This window comes from Coregonus lavaretus (genome assembly GCF_964263955.1).
Source record: "Coregonus lavaretus genome assembly, contig: HAP1_SCAFFOLD_55, whole genome shotgun sequence".
Lineage (NCBI taxonomy): Eukaryota > Metazoa > Chordata > Actinopteri > Salmoniformes > Salmonidae > Coregonus > Coregonus lavaretus.
In genome coordinates this window covers 1,868,536-1,893,272 of record NW_028161934.1, presented here as the reverse complement: position 1 = coordinate 1,893,272, position 24,737 = coordinate 1,868,536, and the positions used below count along the sequence as shown (strand labels likewise).

The window sequence follows — 24,737 nt, the reverse complement described above, 5'->3', positions numbered from 1 at the left end:
TTTTGCTGGATGAAGAAACATGGCGTCTCACAGACAGCTGTGGGATAAGGAGACGTATACTTGGATGACGGAGGAGGAATGGAAGGAAAAAGAGAGGCAGAGGTCTACAAGAGAAAGGGAGGAGGATTGTGAGCTTGAGTCGGTAAAAAATGGCGTGAAAAAGGGAGAAGGTTTGTTAAAGAAGAATGGTAGGAAATGTAAGCAAAGTGAGCTGAAGACAAGAGGAGAAATGGAAGTGAATGAGGGTGAAGTATTGGAGGTGGTAGGTGTGGTGAAGTACTCAGAGGCCGAGGCTTGCCCAGAGGGTCAGGATAAAGTTGACAGTAGGAGTGAAGTTTTTGGAAAAAGTGGACCCTTGCCTTTTGGCTGATCCATTTGTGGTTTCAAGATGGGTGAATAAAGAGTTGGGTACAGTGGAATCGATGAGGGTAACCTGAAGTGGTCTAGTGATAATTGTTTGTGTTTCTGTTGGGCAGAGGGAGAAGGCGCTCAGAGTTAAACAAATGGGGGAAAGAATTGTGAATTGTTTCGCTCTCAAGAAAAGGGCGCCATTGAAAGGAGTGATTATTGGAGTAGCAGTAAATGTAAAAGTGGACCAACTGAAGGGGAAGATTCCCGGTGTTTCTGATGCTTGTCGTTTGGTGCGACACAAACAGGGTGGCGAGAGTGGGGAAACAGAAGAGTCATTGTCTGTTCTTTTGAGTTTTGCAGTTGAGTCTAACAAAGTGAAGTTAGGATATATAAGTAATCCTGTACGAGTTTATGTGCAGAATACATTACGATGTTACAGGTGTCAAACTTATAGGCATGTGGCAGCAGTATGCAGGAGGGACTTTCCAAGATGTGAGAAGTGTGCAGAAGGGCATGAGACAAAGGAATGTGGAGCATTGGGGAAAGTAGTGGTATGTGCTAATTGTAGGGGTGGCCAAGGGGTTGGGGATCAGAAATGTCCTGTGCGAGAGAAGCAGGTTGAGGTTTCCAGGGTAAGAGTAGTGAAGAACTTGTCATATGCTGAGGCAGTGAAGAAAGTAGAGGAAGATGGGTCAAGGGGGCGGAGTGGTGAGAGTAGTAGATATGTACCAGTACAGAGGGATAGGTCAACAAGTGATATATGTTTCAGTAAGATTGGATTTTTAGCGTTTATAGCAATGGTTATTGATTGTACTGCAGGGATGGAACGTAAGTCGAAGAAAATTGAGGTTGTGGTGGCAGCTGCAGAGAGGTATTTGGGTGTGCAAGACTTGACATCAGAAGAGTTACAGGGAGTGTTAAGTGGTGATGTCCCATCATTTCAGGTTGAGGGCATGAGGTAGGAATGAATATATTTAAATAGTGGAGAAGGGTGGTGTTAGTTATTAATAATATTTTTGAATTTGTGAGTGTAGTGTTAGATGGTAGGGTATTTCTTTATTTAAATTTAATTTTCAAGCAAAATATAAGGGAGTTGTACTCCAGTCTAGTAGGTGGCGGTAATGAAACAAATTGGATGCCAACCGCCGTTAAACCTCATTGAAGAAGACGAAGACGAAGAAGAAGACGAAGAAGAAGAAGAAGAAGAACAAGGAACAAATGCGCAAAGAGGGAGTATCTCAACAGGCCTATCTCTCCTGAGGTGGTGTCTGGGAATTACTGGTTCCGGTTTTTCGCTGCTGCTATAATGGCAGCTGATGTACACTACCAGCACAGATAGGACAAATAGCTATTTATACAAGTCTTTACAACGGGTGCATCAGTTTATTCATCCAGGTTCTGTCGCAGCCGGCCGCGACCGGGAGACTCATGGGCGGCGCACAATTGGCCCAGCGTCGTCCAGGGTAGGGGAGGGAATGGCCGGCAGGGATGTAGTTCAGTTGATAGAGCATGGCGTTTGCAACGCCAAGGTTGTGGGTTCGATTCCCATGGAGGGCCAGTATAAAAAAAAGAAACAAACAAAACATAAAAAAAAAAAAATTGTATTCACTAACTGTAAGTCGCTCTGGATAAAAGCGTCTGCTAAATGACTAAAATGTAAATGTAATTCATAAGTAATTCTACGGTCAAAAATAAACATAAGTCTTTATTCTAAACTAAGCTACAGCCAAATATACTGGATTTATAGTTAACCCCCTTCTATGTATATAACTTGTATACAATAAAATAAAGATGTTATTTCAAAATAACAGTAAACATAATGCTTTATAGCTACAATATAGTTAACGTTAGCTATCTAATGACAAGCTCATCTCTGCTGCCTGGATGCTTTCACGTTTTTCCTTGTCTGGATATCTTGCTGTTAGCTAGCACATGGACAAGCAGGAGGCTGCTGCAGTAGTCAGATTACACCAATTACCAACATTTTATTTTTACACTGCACAAATATTTGAGAACAGTTAGCCCTCAAATAGTAGCTAACTAACGTTAGTTGATTGTAACATTGACACAATGTCTGTGTGCAGACTACAGGTTTAGAGGCCACTCTAAAGATGAACCCTCTATCCTGACACCTCTGGAGCAGTGCTGCAGGTAAAACATGGGTGCACGATTAAGCATTAAGGTGCAATAAGTTGTGTTATCATGAATATAGTCACATGTAAAGGGTGTTGTTTGGTCACGTAAAGGTCTGCGTCTCCTCTTCCTGCCCCAGTACAGTCTGTGATGTCATGAGGGATTCTCTTTTCCATGATCCTCTATTCTCCGTGGCCCCTCTCCGAGCTGCACCTTTCTGCCCTGGACCGTCGCCTAGCGACCGTGCTCAGAACCGTGAGCCGTTGCCAGGAGCGACAGCGTATATCGCCATGGACGAAGCGAGGATGACGTCACTCATTTTAAGACCTTGGTTACAACTGTGACACATGCAGAAATCATCATTCCAAAAGGGTTCTTCGGCTGTCCCCATAGGATAACCCTTTTGGGTTCGAGGTAGAACCCTCTGTAGAAAGGGTTCTACATGGAACCCAAAAGGGTTCTACCTGGAACCAAAGAGGTTCTACCAGGAACCAAAAAGGGTTATCCTATGGAGAAAGCCGAAGAACCCTTTAAGGTTCTAGATTGCACCTTTTTTTCTTCTTCTAAGAGTGTACTGTTGCTACGCCCACTCCACGACAACACCTCAACTGTCAAAATAAAACATGTCATGGCGCATCACAATGTCAATCTTCACTTCTGGGGTCTCATTTTAAGTAATCATGTAGATGTTAATACGTTTAAAACAAACAACTGCTGGTCTGCATAACAAGTAATTTATGCATCATTGCGTCAGCAATCCACAAGAGTGACGTAATGACATTTGGAGTTCCTGACATCATTTGTTTGGCTTCTATCTGTTAGAGAGGATAGCTGCATCTGAAATGTCACCCGACATTATATAGGGAATAGGATGTTATCTTAGACAGACTATTTGTAGGTCTATTCTAGTCTGGTGTATGGATGGGATGTTTAAATCACTGTGTACATTTATTGTTAGGCCTCATTAAATAAAGTTGATTATATTGTGTTATTTATAGTTATTTAATACATGGAGCGTACTCCGTGAAATAAAGCCCAGCATATACTTTTGTTTAAAAAGGGATGGTTTAACCCAAAATCATTTGCATGATAAATTATATTGCATTTTACAAAAAATCTGTGTATGAATGGCCGATTCAGACTTGATGTGTAGACTTACCATGGACATTAGGCAATATTTAGGGACTTATGTTGATGTTAAGTTCTCAAGTCTGAATAGGGTCCGACGTGAACAACATGGGGGTGTATAGTTTTGTATATTAATGAAGGTACAGAAATGATTCCCTAGTTTGTTGTGCCATGACCCATGACACTCTACAACATTATGGGCAACAGTTTCCTCATGCTAAAACACACACAATGAGCAAAAAAAGAAAAAAAACTGCTTAATCACGGTTTGGTATTGTCTTGTTCCCTTTCAGATGAACAAAGCAAAGCTTTTAGCAACAGCTCAGTCTCATGACATGAGCCTGCGACACATGTAGTATATTATTTTAAACCCTATAGTATACTATATTAAACCCTATAGTATACTATATTAAACCCTATAGTATACTATATTAAACCCTATAGTAGACCCTATACTATACTATATTAAACCCTATAGTAGACCCTATAGTATACTATATTAAACCCTATACTATACTATATTAAGCTCTATAGTACACCCTATAGTATACAATATTAAACCCTATAGTAGACTCTATAGTATACTATATTAAACCCTATAGTAGACCCTATAGTATACTATATTAAACCCTGTAGTATACTATATTAAACCCTATAGTAGACCCTATAGTATACTATATTAAACCCTATAGTATACTATATTAAACCCTATAGTAGACCCTATAGTATACTATATTAAACCATATAGTATACTATATTAAACCCTACAGTACACCCTATAGTATACTATATTAAACCCTATAGTACACCCTATAGTATACTATATTAAATCCTATAGTATACTATATTAAACCCTACAGGACACCCTATAGTATACTATATTAAACCCTATAGTACACCCTATAATATACTATATTAAGCTCTATAGTACACCCTAAAGTATACCATATTCAACCCTATAGTAGACCCTATAGCATAATATATTAAACCCTATAGTATAGTATAGTATATTAAACCCTATAGTAGACCCTATAGTATACTATATTAAACCCTTTAGTATACTATATTAAACCATATACTATACTATAGTATACCCTATATTAAACTACAGTGGGGAAAAAAAAGTATTTAGTCAGCCACCAATTGTGCAAGTTCTCCCACTTAAAAAGATGAGAGAGGCCTGTAATTTTCATCATAGGTACACGTCAACTATGACAGACAAATTGAGAAGAAAAGAAATCCAGAAAATCACATTGTAGGATTTTTAATGAATTTATTTGCAAATTATGGTGGAAAATAAGTATTTGGTCACCTACAAACAAGCAAGATTTCTGGCTCTCACAGACCTGTAACTTCTTCTTTAAGAGGCTCCTCTGTCCTCCACTCGTTACCTGTATTAATGGCACCTGTTTGAACTTGTTATCACTATAAAAGACACCTGTCCACAACCTCAAACAGTCACACTCCAAACTCCACTATGGCCAAGACCAAAGAGCTGTCAAAGGACAACAGAAACAAAATTGTAGACCTGCACCAGGCTGGGAAGACTGAATCTGCAATAGGTAAGCAGCTTGTTTTGAAGAAATCAACTGTGGGAGCAATTATTAGGAAATGGAAGACATACAAGACCACTGATAATCTCCCTAGATCTGGGGCTCCACGCAAGATCTCACCCTGTGGGGTCAAAATGATCACAAGAACGGTGAGCAAAAATCCCAGAACCACACGGGGGGACCTAGTGAATGACCTGCAGAGAGCTGGGACCAAAGTAACAAAGTCTACCATCAGTAACACACTACGCCGCCAGGGACTCAAATCCTGCAGTGAAAGACGGTCAGATGAAACCAAAATATAACTTTTTGGTAAAAACTCAACTCGTCGTGTTTGGAGGACAAAGAATGCTGTGTTGCATCCAAAGAACACCATACCTACTGTGAAGCATGGGGGTGGAAACATCATGCTTTGGGGCTGTTTTTCTGAAAAGGGACCAGGACGACTGATCCGTGTAAAGGAAAGAATGAATGGGGCCATGTATCGTGAGATTTTGAGTGAAAACCTCCTTCCATCAGCAAGGGCATTGAAGATGAAACGTGGCTGGGTCTTTCAGCATGACAATGATCCCAAACACACTGCTCGGGCAACGAAGGAGTGGCTTCGTAAGAAGCATTTCAAGGTCCTGGAGTGGCCTAGCCAGTCTCCAGATCTCAACCCCATAGAAAATCTTTGGAGGGAGTTGAAAGTCCGTGTTGCCCAGCGACAGCCCCAAAACATCACTGCTCTAGAGGAGATCTTAAATGTAAATGTAAATGAGATCTGCATGGAGGAATGGGCCAAAATACCAGCAACAGTGTGTGAAAACCTTGTGAAGACTTACAGAAAACGTTTGACCTGTGTCATTGCCAACAAAGGGTATATAACAAAGTATTGAGAAACTTTTGTTATTGACCAAATACTTATTTTCCACCATAATTTGCAAATAAATTCATAAAAAATCCTACAATGTGATTTTCTGGATTTTTTCCCCTCATTCTGTCTGTCATAGTTGACGTGTACCTATGATGAAAATTACAGGCCTCTCTCATCTTTTTAAGTGGGAGAACTTGCACAATTGGTGGCTGACTAAATACCTTTTTCCCCCACTGTATATTAAACCCTATAGTAGACCCTAGAGTAAACTATATTAAACTAATATAAATATTATATTAAATATATTATATTAGTAGTAATAATAAAAATAATAAAAATATAAAGACTTATTTCTTCTGTGCTGCCGACAACGCAGCTTTTAAAGACAATTTCCCTGACGTTTATAATCACATTCAAGGTAAATGCTGCGGAGCTTGGCTTAAGTGTTATTACCTTTAAAATAATGCAACTTTGATTGAATCCCAGGCAGAGTCATCTTATGTTCAGGTCTTCTGGTGTTCAGAGTGCATCCATAATGGAACCCTATTCCCTACATAATGCACTAGAGGGAACAAGGTACCATTTGGGACGCAGCCAAGATCATCTTCTATTCAGGTCTGGTTGTAGTCTTCTTGGTTCTGGGTTTGTTGACTGTGCTATAGAGCACAGAGGGGTCCTCCTCAGCTACTTGTGCTGGAGGTCTGTTATGAAAGGAGACACAACATGTCATCATCAATCTTCACTTCTGGGGTCTCATTTTAAGTAATCATGTAGATGTTAATACGTTTAAAACAAACAACTGTTGGTCTGCATAACAACAAATTTATGCATTTCTAACTGTCAAGCACAAGTACCATCTAAATAAAAAAGTATCTAATTAAAAAATTATCTTGATGTTGTAATGGCTGGACTTGCTCACTGGATGGCAGCACTGGGGGAGTTGAATTTCACAACTTCTTACTGGGGGGGGGTTGAATTTCACAACGTCTTACTGGACATCCTCATCCTCTTTCTGGGGTTGAGGCAGTTGGACAGTGGAGTACAGAGGCACTTCCTGGTTATTGGAGCAATAGAGGTGGACATTGGCATAGTGAACATCACCCTGCTCGTCTGTGCTGCAGTGGGGCCATTGTCATACACTGGACTGAGTCTCCCTGGAGAGGAGAAAAGACAGACAATAGAAGCATACCTTGGGACTATTCAATTGGTTCCATTGTGGCAGGCAAGATTAATCGAGCACAGATAAAAAGATCTGAAAGAAAACAAACACTTTTTGACCTAAACGCACCTGTCCATTCCCTGCTGTGTCCCCTGTGTCAGATCTGGAGGCTTTCTTCATGTAAAAAAAAAAAATGAATGAATGAATGATTGAAAAACAATCAAGTTAATAACAAATCAAAATGATAAAATGAAAGATAAGTCTTAGAAAGATGCTCACCTGAACCACATGAAGCCAGAGAGACAGAGGATGAGAACCACAACTACAATTCCTATAGCAGCATTATTCTGTACTTCTGTATGTCCCAATCAGCTGCACCAAAACCTGGTAATGGGTTTTACAATAAATATGTATTTTTGGAGAAAACGTCTTCTAGAATAGGTCTCTGATCCATTTAAAAAACAGCATATAAATGAAGAGAGAAGCAGATGTTGAATGTAATTTATTTATTTATTGAATACATTAATACACACCTAGTATTGTTGAAACATTATTCTACATTATACAAGGAGTTAATGAAATAAGATACAGCCCTGAATACCCCCACCCCACAACACACACAAACAAACCTCCTACTCCGAGAAGCTTGACACATATCGATCCAGAGCTTTATATTATGCTACACAGGTTACCGTGGTAATCAGACTTAGTAAACACTTACTGAATGGGAGATTACTCTTTACTATATATGTTTTCTATTGAAACTTTATTTAGGGATCAGGAACCTGTGCCGGAGAAGAGAGAGATGCAAGAAAACATGTTTGTGATTTCTGGTGTTTTTTCAATGACCCTGAATGAGCAAAGCTCTTTCCATATAGACAGGAGTAAGGTTTCTCTCCAGTGTGTGAGAGCTGGTGTAAATCAGGCTCCTCTCCTGTGTGTATAAGTTGGTGTGTAGTCAGGTGTGCTGATTGATTGAAGCTCTTCCCACACTGATCACAGCTATAAGGCTTCTCTCCTGTGTGTATGCGTTGGTGTGTAATCAGGGATCCTGAATGATTGAAGCTCTTCCCACACTGATCACAGCTATAAGGCTTCTCTCCTGTGTGTATGCGTTGGTGTGTAATCAGGGATCCTGAATGATTGAAGCTCTTCCCACACTGCTCACAGCCATAAGGCTTCTCTCCTGTGTGTATGCGATGGTGTGTAATCAGGGCTCCTGATTGATTGAAGCTCTTCCCACACTGATCACAGCTATAAGGCTTCTCTCCTGTGTGTAAACGCTGGTGTGTAATCAGGTTTCCTGAATGACTGAAGCTCTTCCCACACTGATTACAGCTATAAGGCTTCTCTCCTGTGTGAATGCGTTGGTGTGTAGTCAGGGCTCCTGATAGATTGAAGCTCTTCCCACACTGATCACAGCTATAAGGCTTCTCTCCTGTGTGTATGCGTTGGTGTGTAGTCAGGGCTCCTGATTTGTTGAAGCTCTTCCCACACTGATCACAGCTATAAGGCTTCTCTCCTGTGTGTATGCGTTGGTGTGTAGTCAGGTGTGCTGATTGATTGAAGCTCTTCCCACACTGATCACAGCTATAAGGCTTCACTCCTGTGTGTATGCGCTGATGTGTAATCAGGTTTCTTGAATGACTGAAGCTCTTCCCACACTGATCACAGCTATAAGGCTTCTCTCCTGTGTGTATGCGTTTGTGTGTAGTCAGGGCTCCTGATAGATTGAAGCTCTTCCCACACTGCTCACAGCTATAAGGCTTCTCTCCTGTGTGTATGCGTTGGTGTGTAATCAGGGATCCTGAATGATTGAAGCTCTTCCCACACTGATCACAGCTATAAGGCTTCTCTCCTGTGTGTATGCGTTGGTGTGTTCTCAGGGCTCCTGATTGATTGAAGCTCTTCCCACACTGATCACAGCAATAAGGCTTCTCTCCTGTGTGTATGCGCTCGTGTGTAGTCAGGGATCCTGAATGATTGAAGCTCTTCCCACACTGATCACAGCTATAAGGTTTATTTTCTGTGTGTGTGAGTTGGTGTGTAGTCAGGTGTCCTGAGTTCCTGAAGCTCTTCCCACACTGATCACAGCTATAAGGCTTCTCTCCTGTGTGTATGCGTTGGTGTATAATCAGGTTTCCTGAATGATGGAAGCTCTTCCCACACTGATCACAGCGATAAGGCTTCTCTCCTGTGTGTATGCGTTGGTGTGTTGTCAGGGCTCCTGATTGATTGAAGCTCTTCCCACACTGATCACAGCAATAAGGCTTCTCTCCTGTGTGTATGCGTTGGTGTGTAGTCAGGTGTACTGATTGATTGAAGCTCTTCCCACACTGATCACAGCTATAAGGCTTCTCTCCTATGTGTATGCGCTGGTGTCTAGTCAGGTGTGCTGATTGATTGAAGCTCTTCCCACACTGATCACAGCTATAAGGTTTCTCTCCAGTGTGAATCCGCTCGTGAATAATCAATTCCGTCTGTTTAGAAAAACTCTTCCCACAGCCAGAGCAGCGGTGGGGAGGTTTCTTCCCTATACGTCTCTGCTTGTGTTTAGTGAGACGTTCTGATCTGGAGTGACTCTTCTGGAGAGACGTCTTGTCAGAATCATGTTGTTGTTGAGCCTCCCGAGATGATAAGCCCTTCCCACTGAGAGAGCAATGGTTAGGGCTGTCCCCTGTGAAACAAAGATAATGAATAGCATCGACATCTGAAATCAGGCTACTTGATGGGACTTTGATAAATGCTGAAAATTGCCAATCAAAATAAACGTACTACCACAGCGACCACATTATTTTTGAGAAGCATATTTGTTTCCGAATTCGGACATGTAAACTATTTATAAGATGCATACTTTCACTTTTTCCAAACTCACTGCACTCGTGCAAAAGAAGGAAGTTTGCGCTGCTCGTGCTAGCACATGCACAGATTAAATATGCCTACATGAATCTAATTAAGGCGTTTACGTGTCCTAATCATGATAAAGATTGCTCAGAAAACCAGGTGTTTTTAACAGCGTTGCTTCGATTGTCACCTTAAGCCAATTAAGATAAGCAGAGTAAGGTGTTTACATGACTAATAACATACTCAGCCTACTGCCATAACTAGTTTAAAGTCAAATTATGAGTGTGCATGTAAACATACTCATTGTTGCTTTGACAGTCATTTCTGAAGATTATTATGAATGTGATTAATAATGAATTTACATCTGTCCCTCATTTTAAAGGTCAACCCCGTTACATGAACTGAACTCTCGTTTTAATATGTTGAAATTATTCCTTAAAAAATATGTTTGCAAAATAAACATTGAACATCTAATAGTCAAATCATAGAGTAAAGCAGGTCAGCTGGTCCTAATCTTTGTCAATTTTATTCTGTTTTGTGGTGGAAAACTGTGCAAGTAAACCCTTTCACCGATACATAGACAATCTAGAAATGTTTTAACAAGTAAAACATTTTTGGAAGATTGCATTCAAAACAACCTTCCATTCCCTCTGTCACAAGCGGTTTTATGGCTGATTTAAAGGACTATTTCACCCATGTAATGCACTGGCTTTGTTGTTTTCAGTAGTCCCCTGTTATGTTCAACCATGTCACTTTATTTGGCACATAGGCACTTAGTATAGTAATAGTTTTATTCAATGTCTTGAGATTGGAAAACATGTTTATGAAGTTGAACATGTGCTATTTATGGCCAAATGTTAATTAGGTGAACAATATTTGTATTTATTTTACCATTTTACACTTTAAAAAATGGGTGGAACGACCCAGATAGTTTCATCAATATATACAATGGGGGAAAAAAGTATTTAGTCAGCCACCAATTGTGCAAGTTCTCCCACTTAAAAAGATGAGAGAGGCCTGTAATTTTTTTTGCAGAAAATCACATTGTAGGATTTTTAATGAATTTATTTGCAAATTATGGTGGAAAATAAGTATTTGGTCACCTACAAACAAGCAATTTCTGGCTCTCACGGACCTGTAACTTCTTCTTTAAGAGGCTCCTCTGTCCTCCACTCGTTACCTGTATTAATGGCATCTGTTTGAACTTGTTATCAGTATAAAAGACACCTGTCCACAACCTCAAACAGTCACACTCCAAACTCCACTATGGCCAAGACCAAAGAGCTGTCAAAGGACACCAGAAACAAAATTGTAGACCTGCACCAGGCTGGGAAGACTGAATCTGCAATAGGTAAGCAGCTTGGTTTGAAGAAATCAACTGTGGGAGCAATTATTAGGAAATGGAAGACATACAAGACCACTGATAATCTCCCTCGATCTGGGGCTCCACGCAAGATCTCACCCCGTGGGGTCAAAATGATCACAAGAACGGTGAGCAAAAATCCCAGAACCACACGGGGGGACCTAGTGAATGACCTGCAGAGAGCTGGGACCAAAGTAACAAAGCCTACCATCAGTTACACACTACGCCGCCAGGGACTCAAATCCTGCAGCGCCAGACGTGTCCCCCTGCTTAAGCCAGTACATGTCCAGGCCCGTCTGAAGTTTGCTAGAGTGCATTTGGATGATCCAGAAGAGGATTGGGAGAATGTCATATGGTCAGATGAAACCAAAATAGAACTTTTTGGTAAAAACTCAACTCGTCGTGTTTGGAGGACAAAGAATGCTGAGTTGCATCCATAGAACACCATACCTACTGTGAAGCATGGGGGTGGAAACATCATGCTTTGGGGCTGTTTTTCTGCAAAGGGACCAGGACGACTGATCCGTGTAAAGGAAAGAATGAATGGGACCATGTATCGTGAGATTTTGAGTGAAAACCTCCTTCCATCAGCAAGGGCATTGAAGATGAAACGTGGCTGGGTCTTTCAGCATGACAATGATCCCAAACACACCGCCCGGGCAACGAAGGAGTGGCTTCGTAAGAAGCATTTCAAGGTCCTGGAATGGCCTAGCCAGTCTCCAGATCTCAACCCCATAGAAAATCTTTGGAGGGAGTTGAAAGTCCGTGTTGCCCAGCGACAGCCCCAAAACTTCACTGCTCTAGAGGAGATCTGCATGGAGGAATGGGCCAAAATACCAGCAACAGTGTGTGAAAACCTTGTGAAGACTTACAGAAAACATTTGACCTGTGTCATTGCCAACAAAGGGTATATAACAAAGTATTGAGAAACTTTTGTTATTGACCAAATACTTATTTTCCACCATAATTTGCAAATAAATATATTAAAAATCCTACAATGTGATTTTCTGGATTTGTTTTTCTCATTTTGTCTGTCATAGTTGACGTGTACCTATGATGAAAATTACAGGCCTCTCATCTTTTTAAGTCGGAGAACAACACAATTGGTGGCTGACTAAATACTTTTTTCCCCCACTGTAATTAATCAATGAATGACTAAAGTGCATAAAGATGTTAGAATTCTGATATGACATCATTGTTTTAGCACTATTCACTGAGTTTTGAAACTACGGTGCGCGACATTGTTCAATGTTCCAATAAATCAACACAATCTACTTTTCGGTTTTTCAAACTGCTGTTGTCTTGAAGCTAAAATTGGGATCATGTTTACTGTGCTAATGACTAAACCAAAAAAACAGTAAAGGAGAGCAATGTACAATACAGTGAACTTAGCTAAATGAGGAATTTATGGTAGGTACATGTGGGCCGCCATCTTTATGCACCTCCACTATTGTTACAGAAGCAGACTGTAGTCTAATCTACACACCATGGTTCTTACTTAATGAAATCAAATCTCCATCTTCCTTCTCTTCTCCTCCTCCTCTCTCAGTTCCACTCTGCCCCGGTGTTTTCCTGCAGTCGACCAGACCCAGCAGTAAAGTGGTACCGGGAGGCGTTTGACCTGGGGACTCTGGGAGGGTGGAGGGGAACGGGCTAGCTTTGTCCTGTTGGCCACAATAAATATTAAACAGTTTATCATTAAACCAAACATTTGATTAATTTAGTCTACACCTCTGACTGATTTGGGAGCATCCCTAGAATATCTAATTCTTCCTGAAATGTTCAATCATTCACTACTTCCCACAAATCTAATAGCATTGGGTTGGTGGAGGCATGGGCTAGTCAGAGTTTCCACCATATTTCTTATACCAGTCATTTCCTTTCAAAACAGAGAGTAAGAGGCGACTTGTGGCTTATTTGATCGAATATAGGTTTCATAATGATTAGGTTGTTATGAGTGTACTGATAAAAGTAGGTCACGTGACATGCTGGAAACGTAACCCCCCCCCCCCAAAAAAAAAACATGTAATTTGAAACCTAACCTTAACCACACACCACACTTCTAACCTTATGCCTGACCCTAACTTAAAATAAAAAAAGCACATTTTTGTTTTCATGAATTTCTACGATATACATTTTTGACTTTGTGTTTGTGGTAACTAGTGGAAACCGTTGTGCCTGTTGTTCACATGCGTGTCTGCCCTCTCATTGGCTAGAATGGTCCCACCTGATCTTGCCTCCTCCCAACTGCTTTTCATTTTTTAAGACATATATTTCATTGCCGTTACATATTAGAAGGCAATTAATTATTGGAACATGGGTTGTCTCACCCCACAAAATGGGTTCTACAGAAAAGTTGGGAGCATGAACGTGGACAGAATAAAACCTTTGGATGGGTGGGTGATAACCAGGCGAGGCAGATGGGATTGTATGGCAGGGACATTAGCCCCACGGTACCTATCCCTGTGAGTCCACCATGGCTACTCCCACCTCCAGTAGTTGATTTACAAGTGTTGGAGAGAGCACGGAACGACAGGGATGGTGTTGATACATGAGAGTTCTTTAAAAGGTGCCTGGAAACTGTAAAATCAAAAAAAATTGCCCATATATACAGATGGATCAAAAGACCCAAAGACAGGTAAGACTGGATCAGCCTTTGTTGAACAGAAAAGTGGGATGGCTGTCAGGAGACGTATTACATTCCATTTCAAGGTCCTGGAGTGGCCTAGCCAGTCTCCAGATCTCAACCCCATCGAAAATCTTTGGAGGGAGTTGAAATTCCGTGTTGCCCAGTGACAGCCCCAAAACATCACTGCTCTAGAAGAGATCTGCATGGAGGAATGGGCCAAAATACCAGCAACAGTGTGTGAAAACCTTGTGAAGACTTACAGAAAACGTTTGACCTGTGTCATTGCCAACAAAGGGTATATAAACAAAGTATTGAGAAACTTTTGTTATTGACCAAATACTTATTTTCCACCATAATTTGCAAATAAATTCATAAAAAATCCTACAATGTGATTTTCTGGATTTTTTTTCTCATTTTGTCTGTCATAGTTGACGTGTACCTATGATGAAAATTACAGGCCTCTCTCATCTTTTTAAGTGGGAGAACTTGCACAATTGGTGGCTGACTAAATACTTTTTTCCCCCACTGTATATATTATAAAGGACTAGTTTCACCATATTAAAACGAGAGTTCAGTTCATGTAACAGGGTTGTGTTGTGGAAATTCTACCCAATAAGGAGAGTTTTTTTATTTCTTCAAACATTTATACTTTATTTACCAATTAATTACTGCAATAATGGAGCTGGTCGGACATGCACTTCTAAGGTGTACGCCAGAGAGCTGGAATGACACGAGGAGTACAGAAACCTTATCTAGGCAAGTCATCTTATGCAAGCATGTACAAAACTTGTGATCTTGGTGTGTGTATGTGCTGGACAATGAGACGAAACTGGGGTGCAGATTAACTGGTAAAAGGTTGTCTCATTCTGAGGATAATACGTGCCAAAACAACAGGAAATCTCCCCAGACATAGTTCCTCAATAGTAGATGAATGGCCCCTTGACCCGAGCAAGAAAGCGTATTTCGCTGTCTACCTAGATGATGTGGGGCTTGACACCCACACACACACCAAGTTTGAACCTTTTGCTCAGCAACAGCCCTTAGCCAGGACAACAGCTTTATCATTAGAGCGCAGGATTTAACACTTTGCTCTGGTTTCAGTAGATTGAGAGGAACCGGTTCTTTCCCTTCTGACCAGCAGGAAAGCATAGGTCTCACCTTTCAGCTCTTGGCTGTGCACCCTGACATCATGTCCATACTTCCCTAAAACTAGGTTCCTATGCTGCACATCCACAGCCACAGAACAGTTAGAAACAGGCCCATACCCCTGCACACACAATCCCATCTCATATGATCTAGTTATATCAATCATCTCAGAATCAAGGCAGAAGCAATTAAGCTTAAAGAAAAAGCATGATAAAGGTTTAACAAACATTTCCATCACAGTTTACCTTTGATACTACGTGTTACATAGGATTTGAGGATGAGGACATTCCATTTATTTATGTCACTGATGTGTGCCAGATAGTCTGGGTGCCAGGAATTCTGGGGGGGCCACTGCTGTTAATCTTAGAATGAGTACGTGATAGAATGTCCTGACTGGGGTGCAAACTGATACCATCGGGGTTGGGAGTGACACCCAATGATGGTTGGCAACTGTTGGTTAGAACTTGTTTACACTCAAGTATATAAACAGATCTCTGGGTCTATCATTCGGATAACAAGAGGCAACTTACTTGTATCTTATTATGTTGAATCCGGTACCGTATTATTAAATACCTTGTATCAAATCTCCATCTAAGTGTTTAGTTATATTAGTGCATCCTGAATCCCTTAATACCACAGAAACTCATCATATCAACCTTAAAATGAGGGACAGACGTAAATGAATTACTAATAACATTCATAATAATGTTCAGAAATGACTTTCATAGCAACAAAATAACTAGTGCTTTACAATGAGTATGTTTACATGCACACTCATAATTGGACATTAAACTAGTTATGGCAGTAGGCTGAGTATGGCATTAGTCATGTAAACACCTTACTCTGCTTATCTTAATTGGCTTAAGGCAGTCCTTCTCAAATAGTGGGGCGCGTCCCCCTGGGGGGGCTCGGAGCGATGCCAGGGGGGGCGCGTGTGACCCCGGGGAACATGCTTTTTTTTTGCCGCAGGGAGTAGGGTTTTTTAGCACCGAACAAGAGCACACAGCACAGAGCAGGAGATATGAAGTGCAGATAACAAACCCTTAGGAGACACCATGGAAAAATATTCAACAGGGATGAAAAGAAAGGCGGAGAGAGACGGAGATAATGAGACAAACGTAAGTCTCCCGAAAGCTAAGACGAGGAAATATGACGAAGCGTATGTAGCGCTTGGCTTCACTGTGACTACGGTGGGAGACGAGGAAAGACCGGTATGTTTACTGTGTCTAAAAATGTTGGCAGCGGACAGCATGAAGCCAAATAAATTAAGGCGTCACTTAAAGACATTACACCCCAATCACGCTGATAAGCCGCTTGAGTTTTCAGCGAAAACGTGCCGAAGATTGCAAACAATCGTCCCGCTTTGTGAATGCTACTTCAGTAAACCAGCGAGCACTGTTAGCATCATATAAGGTGGCGTACCAAATTGCTCAGTGCAAAAAAAAAACACTCCATAGCAGAGGAGCTGATACTGCCTGCAGCATTAGACATGGTCTCTGTCAATGCTGGATGACGCAAGTGCTGCAAAAATAAAAACTATCCCTCTGTCCAATGACACTGTCGCCAGACGTATAAATGACATTGCTAACGATCTTAATGAACAGCTGGTAGATAAACTCAAAGACAAACGTTTTGCCTTACAGTTCGATGAAGCAACTGACAGCAACAAAGACTGTTTGTTTATCGCTTATGTACGTTTTGACATGACAAACTCCCTGTGTGAGGATCTACTTTTTCGTAAATATGTCAGAGACAGAGCCACAGCTGAAGAGCTATTCAAAATGCTGGACTGCTTCCTGACTGAGAATGGGCTAAAGTGGGAGAACTGCATTGGTGTTTGCAGTGATGGTGCACAGACCATGGCAGGGATGAGAAAAGGACTTCGGGCACTCATCAAGAAGGCCTCACCTAATGCTGAGTGAACACACTGTGTTATACACAGAGAAGCACTGGCATCAAGGCACCTTTTCTCTGAATTAAGTGAGGTTATGACTGACATTGTAGGTGTAGTCAATTTTATAAAGACCAGACCACTAAAAACATGAGTCTTCTCTGCTATCTGTGAGGAGATGGGAGCTGAACATCAAGCTGTGCTGTTTCACAGTGAAGCAAGGTGGCTGTCACGAGGAAAAGTCTTGTCCCGAGTTTTTGAGCTCAGAGAGCAGATAAGAATGTTTTCGGAGCAGGAGCACAAGTATGACCTCGCAGAAAAATTTAGTGATGAGAACTTCCAGGCAAAACTGGCCTACCTGAGTGACATATTTGGAAAGCTAAATTAACTAAATCTACAGCTTCAAGGGAAAGATAAACACCTCCCTCAGGTCACAGACAAGATCAGCTCTTTCACTCGAAAGCTTGCAATGTGGGGCAGGCGACTTGATGAAGGAAATACTGATTCATTCAAGAACCTGCATGAATTTGTTGACACTACTGACTATGATGCCACCTCAGTGATTCCATATATTAAGGAGCATATTTCATCACTGATGGGATTCTTTAAAAAGTACTTCCCTGAAAACAGTTCCCAATATGACTGGGTGAGAGATCCTTTCAATGCACCAGCTCCAACTGGTTTCAGCTCTGCAGAGGAGGACCAGTTCATTGATATAACGTCTGACTCCACATTGAGACTGAGGTTCACATCACAGACACTGAGTGAATTCTGGCTGAGTGTAGAGAGGCAGTATCCACTCTTAGGGCAGAGGGCCATGGGCATTCTTCTTCCTTTTGCAACATCATATCTTTGTTAGACTGGCTTCTCTGCTGTTGCTGCACACTGATACACTGCCGATTTTGCAGGTTTTCCTACTTACAAAGCATGTAGAGGTCTGTAATTTTTATCATAGGTACACTTCAACTGTGAGAGACGGAATCTAAAACAAAAATCCAGAAAATCACATTGTATGATTTTTAAGTAATTAATTTGCTTTTTATTGCATGACATAAGTATTTGATCACCTACCAACCAGTAAGAATTCCGGCTCTCACAGACCTGTTAGTTTTTCTTTAAGAAGCCCTCCTGTTCTCCACTCATTACCTGTATTAACTGCACGTGTTTGAACTCGTTACCTGTATAAAAGACACCTGTCCACACACTCAATCAAACAGACTCCAACCTCTCCACAATGGCCAAGACAAGAGAGCTGTGTAAGGACATCAGGGATAAAATTGTAGACCTGCACAAGGCTGGGATGGGCTACAGGACAATAGGAAAGCAGCTTGGTGAGAAGGCAACAACTGTTGGCGCAATTATTAGAAAATGGAAGAAGTTCAAGATGACGGTCAATCACCCTCAGTCTGGGGCTCCATGCAAGATCTCACCTCGTGGGGCATCAATGATCATGAGGAAGGTGAGGGATCAGCCCAGAACTACACGGCAGGACCTGGTCAATGACCTGAAGAGAGCTGGGACAACAGTCTCAAAGAACACCATTTGTAACACACTACGCCGTCATGGATTAAAATCCTGCAGCGCACGCAAGGTCCCCCTGCTCAAGCCAGCGCATGTCCAGGCCCGTCTGAAGTTTGCCAATGACCATCTGGATGATCCAGAGGAGGAATGGGAGAAGGTCATGTGGTCTGATGAGTCAAAAATATAGCTTTTTGGTCTAAACTCCACTCGCCGTGTTTGGAGGAAGAAGAAGGATGAGTACAACCCCAAGAACACCATCCCAACCGTGAAGCATGGAGGTGGAAACATCATTCTTTGGGGATGCTTTTCTGCAAAGAGGACAGGACGACTGCACCGTATTGAGGGGAGGATGGATGGGGCCATGTATCGCGAGATCTTGGCCAACAACCTCCTTCCCTCAGTAAGAGCATTGAAGATGGGTCGTGGCTGGGTCTTCCAGCATGACAACGACCCGAAACACACAGCCAGGGCAACTAAGGAGTGGCTCCGTAAGAAGCATCTCAAGGTCCTGGAGTGGCCTAGCCAGTCTCCAGACCTGAACCCAATAGAAAATCTTTGGAGGGAGCTGAAAGTCTGTATTGCCCTGTGACAGCCCCGAAACCTGAAGGATCTGGAGGTCTGTATGGAGGAGTGGGCCAAAATCCCTGCTACAGTGTGTGCAAACCTGGTCAAGACCTACAGGAAACATATGATCTCTGTAATTGCAAACAAAGGTTTCTGTACCAAATATTAAGTTCTGCTTTTCTGATGTATCAAATACTTATGTCATGCAATAAAATGAAAATCAATTACTTAAAAATCATACAATGTGATTTTCTGGATTTTTGTTTTAGATTCCATCTCTCACAGTTGAAGTGTACCTATGATAAAAATTACAGACCTCTACATACTTTGTAAGTAGGAAAACCTGCCAAATCGTCAGTGTATCAAATACTTGTTCTCCCCACTGTATATGTTCTGACTCATGTACTGTGTTGATAAGCCTGCAATCATTTAGCTCACATAGCAGACAAGGCCTGCTATATGAGGGAATTTAAATTCATGCCCGGCTGAGACAGATGGGTGTCCATATAAGCTTTGCTTAGGTCCTGGCTCATGTGGGGGTGGAAGGGAATGAGGAAGTAGATATGCTAGCTAAACAGGCCCTTAGGAGACAGGAGGTAGAGGTGCCAATGAGCAAGACAGAGGCTAAGGGAATGATATGGGCAGCGGTGGTGCAGAGATGGCAGGAACAATGAAACAGTGACACTAAGTGCAGGCATCTATTCATTGTTTACATTTTAGTCATTTAGCAGAAACTCTTATCTAGAGTGACTTACAGGAGCAATTAGGGTTAAGTTACTCAAAGGCACATTGATAGATTTTTCACCTAGTCGGCTCGGGTTACTGGCCCAACGCTCTAAACCACTAGGCTACCTGCCGCCCCTATTCCAGGTACAGATTAATGTAGGGGAGGATGGTAGGAATGGACAGAAGAGAGGAGGCCATCCTTACAAGGCTAAGGGTGGGACACAGCCATCTGAATAAGTCATTAAATGTGATAGGAAAGCATCCAACAGGAAGGTGTGATTACTGCCAGGAAACAGAGACAGTGGAGCATGTACTGATACAGTGTGGGCAGTATAATAGGGAAAGAGAGAGACTGATCCAGTATGAGGGAGAAGGGGGTACAGGAATTGAGTTTGATGAGCATACTGAGTAGAACATCGTTACATACAGTCTCAAATATTTATATTTTTTAAGAGAAACGGGGATGTCATATAGGATTTAGTTCCTCGATCCCTGTCGCTGGCCCACACTCCAGTACAGTAGGTGGCGTAATGTACCATAACGTTGGATGACAACCGCCAATAAACCCCACAGAAGAAGATGTATTTTCATTGTGAGTGACCACTTCCGAGTATCTGGTCATATAAAGGATAATCAGATTTTCAAATCAGTGGAGGTGAAAACTTTGGGAGGAAGGAGAGATCATTAAGTTCTAGACACAGATTCCTACGCATGATATAGTAGTAGGTTACCTTGCTGAAGGAAAACAAATCCCAAGTTTTACAGTCTTTTTATTTTTTTTGTCCAGCCATTAACACGGAACAGAGGAATGTGGAGGTTCAAATATGATAAAAACTAGGCATAGACATTTTATACAGCAGGCCTATACTGTTAGAAGGAAACCAGACTTACCGGATCCATTGGGGAAGCCACATTTTCTTCAGCGTTTTTTCATCAGACATTCTGGCTCACGCTGGCCATGCAGTAGCAGAATACACAGCTATCTCGATTTAAGAGCTCATTGCAGAGATATTAGAGAAAGGAGGATCTAGGAATCTCATTCGGCAATGAATGGAGGAACGTATAACGCCTCACCCAGCAGACTGTCGGACATTCGCGTTCACGTTGTCATGTTGGGTCACGCGGGTGCCAAACGAATCGTCACGCAATCCCTTCTCAGAGTCTGGGTATGAGTCTAGAAACCTGCATCTTTTCCTCCACACTAAAAAATGTCACGATTACAAAGCTATACGATATTACAGAGAACAAGTAAATTATCTCACATATCGGAAAATATTTGCAATGACAAATTCGTCTCCTTTTTCTTCTTCAGTGGACTTTAATGGTGATTGGCATCCAATATCTTGCATTACTGCCCCCAGCTGGACTATAGTATAAATACATTATTCTTTAGGGACAGGCAGAAATGAATGCAATTACTGTATTTCCCGGGGGATACAGTAATTTTTCAATTTTTTTTCAACTTTTTCAATTTCAGTCAGGGGGAGAGTTTAGTTTTTTTTTTTTCTTCCAGGGGAGGGTCATGTAATTTGTAATTGATTAAATGTCAGTATTTGTCACCATTTTGGAAATTACGTTTTGAATTACCATCTTACAACTCTCTCTCTCTCTCAATTAAATTCAAGGGGCTTTATTGGCATGGGAAACATATGTTAACATTGCCAAAGCAAGTGAAATAGATAATTAACTAAAGTGAAATAAACAACAAAAATTAACAGTAAACATTACACTCACATAAGTTCAAAAAGATTAAAGACATTTCAAATGTCATGTATATATACAGTGTTGTAACGATGTGCAAATGGTTAAAGTACGAAAGGGAAAATAAATAAACATAAATATGGGTTCTATATCGTGGAGCTCTGCCCCACAGGGGAGCTCTGCTCCTATTGGTTTACCCACTGCCCTAAGGTAGCATCAGCCTGAGACAAAATTATGCACACACCTGCAGCCAATAGGAGTACAGGTGTCCCTATAAGAGGGGATGCCTCACCTCAATCAGCCCTCCCTTTATCTTCAGCGACTGGACTAGACTGAAGAAGCCACGAGGAGACGAAGAGAAGACTCAGGACGAAGAAACGCCGTCGATTTCCAGTTCATCGACGTCGTCCTACAATGAGCACACCAGGACATTTTCCACCCCTAAAAGCTCTTTTCAGAGCTCAATGCCGATGCTTCTCCATGGCGGCTGTGGACTCCCACGACTTATGTTTCGTGTGTTTGGGTTCACAGCACGCCAAGGAGGGCATCAGCAATCCCCCTAATTGCGCCTCCTGCACCCTCCTTTCTTTAAAGGAGAGGAAGCAGCGCTGGCCGTTTTTTAGGGAGGATTTTCCTCTACAGGACGTGCTGTCGGTGCTAGCCTCTGCTTCAGAGGCATCATCAGATGGCGCCGGCTCAGGAGATTATGGGGAGGAGGCGGATATTCCGATGGAACAATCCGACCCTCTGACCCACACGTTCAAGCCCCCCTTTCCTTTGGAGAGTGAGAGGGATTGCAGTTCCCTAGGCGATGATGACACGGGCTCTGAGAGATCAGAAGCCCTGTCCTTCGCTGCAGCCTCTCTGCGTTCGGATTTTCCCGGACTCATTGAGAGGGCTGCCCGACGTTTGGAAATAGCGCTGCCCCCTATTCCCTCCGCACCGGAGGTGGATATGATGGAGGGCGGCCCCTATTCCCGGCCAAGGAGAGCGCCAGAGCCATTGGCTCCAGCAATGCCCTCACTGGCAAAATACATTGAGGGCTCATGGGAGGCACCTTTGGCGGCGCGTTCGCCGGCCAAATCGTACCTCCCATTCACCAGAGTGAATCCCCAGGTTAGAGAGCGCCATGGCTGCGTCTCTCGTACCGGGTTCGAGTCCCTGGCCCTCTTCTAAGAAAGCCACCTTTGCCCGACGCAGAAGGACCGTCTCACAGCGCAGCTGTTAGAGAAGTATTTTACGTTGGGAGCCCAAGCTGTAGCAGCAGCTAATAATATTGCCCTCCTAGCGGCCGCTCTGTCCCGTTTAACCACGGGTAAGACCGACCTGGACTGGGAGGAGGTGGAGGAGGCGTCCAGAATTTCTGGCGCTATTCTCCACCTAACTCAGGCTGGCTGTCTGCGTGGGGAGGTCCATGGCCACTTCGGTGGTCGCGGAATGACCCCTCTGGTTGTCATTGACGACCATGAAGGAAGCAGACAGGACGTCGCTTTTGAACTAGCGGGCCCCGCCCCCCCAGCAGCCACGGTGGCCCCGATGACGCAGCCGGCAAGGGAGGTTGTCAAGACGCCGACCTGGCAGCCTAAGGACGGCCACAAGAGACGGCGCACATGACGGGACGTGGGGGAGTGGATAGAAGACGGCGCAACGACAGTGTGGAACGTGCCCGCTATTCCCCCCCACCCTTCGGTTGAGGGGATGGGTGAAAATGTTGTTGTTGATGTGATATGTAATAAAGAGTTGGCTTCACCTGACTTTGTCAAAAAAGAGCCCCTTTTCCATAATACATCCGAGAGCGTTCGCCCTACCTCACTCTCTCTCTCTTACCACTCTGAGTGCCGCTCAGGAGTGTCTCACATAGCAGGCTGCAGTCTCAGTCAGATAATGACAGTATGACGCAACCGCTATTCGGGGATGGCTCAGACTAAGGCCAGTGCAGTTCAGACCCATGCTGCGTTCACGGAGGGCCGGAATACTACGGTTACGGGCGTAACCAACGTATCGGCGCCCCCGTTTCTCTCAGAACGCGCTGATGCTCACCACGCTGAGTGTAGTTCAGCCCACCAAGGGTGCAGAGCTGAGCACACACAGAAGGTGAATGTTAAGAAGGTATCAAGGCACCGCCTTGGGTTACCTCATAGAGACCTCACATTACAGACTCTAGGAGTACTGTAGTGAAGGGCACTCATAGTGAACTGCAGTCACAGCCAGATTCTGGAATGATGACGCAATCGCTTTCTGGGGATGGTACTCTGTCGCAGGTTATAGCCTCGGTCAGTGCAGTTCAGACCCGCGCTGCATTCACGGAGGGCCGGAATACTACGGTTACGGGTCTAACCAACGTATTGGCGCTCCGTTTCTCTCAGAACGCGCTGATGTTTCCTCTCCCTTTCACGGGAGGCCCGCCTTGGGCTGTTCCACCACCTCAGTGCTGGGGAACAGCGGCGGCAAGGGCCATCGAGGAATACAGGTCCTTCCTACTGAATGTACCACAGCTTCGCGCTCGCCCGCTTTCTCTGCATTGCTGGGAGTGGCGGCGAAGCTGTACCCTCTCACGCTGGCTACACCAGACGTTGCAGAAGGGTTATGCCATCCAATTCCATCGGACCCCACCCCCATTCAGGGGAGTGGTGGAGACAGTGATGAAAACGCCCAAAACAGTGGCCGCTCTGGTGTCAGAGATTACGTAACTTTTGGCGAAGGAGGTGGTCACAGTAGTTCCCCAGGAGCAAAGGAACAAAGGGCTATATACGCCCTACTTCCTGGTGCCCAAAAAGACAGGGGGAATGAGGCCGATATTGGATTTACGCATTCTCAACGAGAGCGTAACCAAACGGCCCTTCCGAATGCTCACGACAAAACGTCTACTGGAATGTATCCAGAAAGGAGACTTTTGAACAAGCATAGACCTAAAGGACGCGTACTTTCATGTGCCGGTGCAACCGCGTCACAGAAAGTTTCTGCGATTCGCCTTTTCAAGGGGTGGCGTATGAATACACGAGGATGCCATTCGGGTACGCCCTGGCACCTCGCACGTTTTCCAAGTGTGTGGAGGCGGCATTGGAACCGTTGCGTCGTCAGAGAATAAGGCTACTAGCCTACCTAGACGACCTACTGGTTCTCGCCCCGTCAGCAGAGCTGGCGTTCACTCACACGACACAGACAGTGATTCATC

The 24,737-nt window shown here is 43.1% G+C and overlaps 1 protein-coding gene across 1 annotated transcript; it reads right to left on the bottom strand.

Moving 5' to 3' along the window:
* Nucleotides 1-7,768: 7,768 nt before the first annotated feature.
* On the bottom strand, nucleotides 7,769-21,041 carry LOC311119843 (uncharacterized protein). Its single transcript, XM_084194503.1, has 3 exons — nucleotides 20,753-21,041; nucleotides 12,883-13,048; nucleotides 7,769-9,854 (listed from the first exon to the last, which is right to left on the bottom strand). The coding sequence occupies exons 1-3, from the start codon at nucleotides 20,759-20,761 to the stop codon at nucleotides 7,948-7,950; spliced, it is 2,082 nt and encodes a 693-aa protein (XP_084050629.1). The 5' UTR covers nucleotides 20,762-21,041; the 3' UTR covers nucleotides 7,769-7,947.
* Between the last annotated feature and the right edge of the window lie 3,696 nt (nucleotides 21,042-24,737).

Bases quoted from the DNA above. Each gene is read 5' to 3' on its own strand.
- LOC311119843 (XM_084194503.1), bottom strand. The intron at 9,855-12,882 runs GTAAGAACCATG...TTTGTTTCACAG, and splicing joins TGGAGATTTGATTTCATTAA to GGGACAGCCCTAACCATTGC.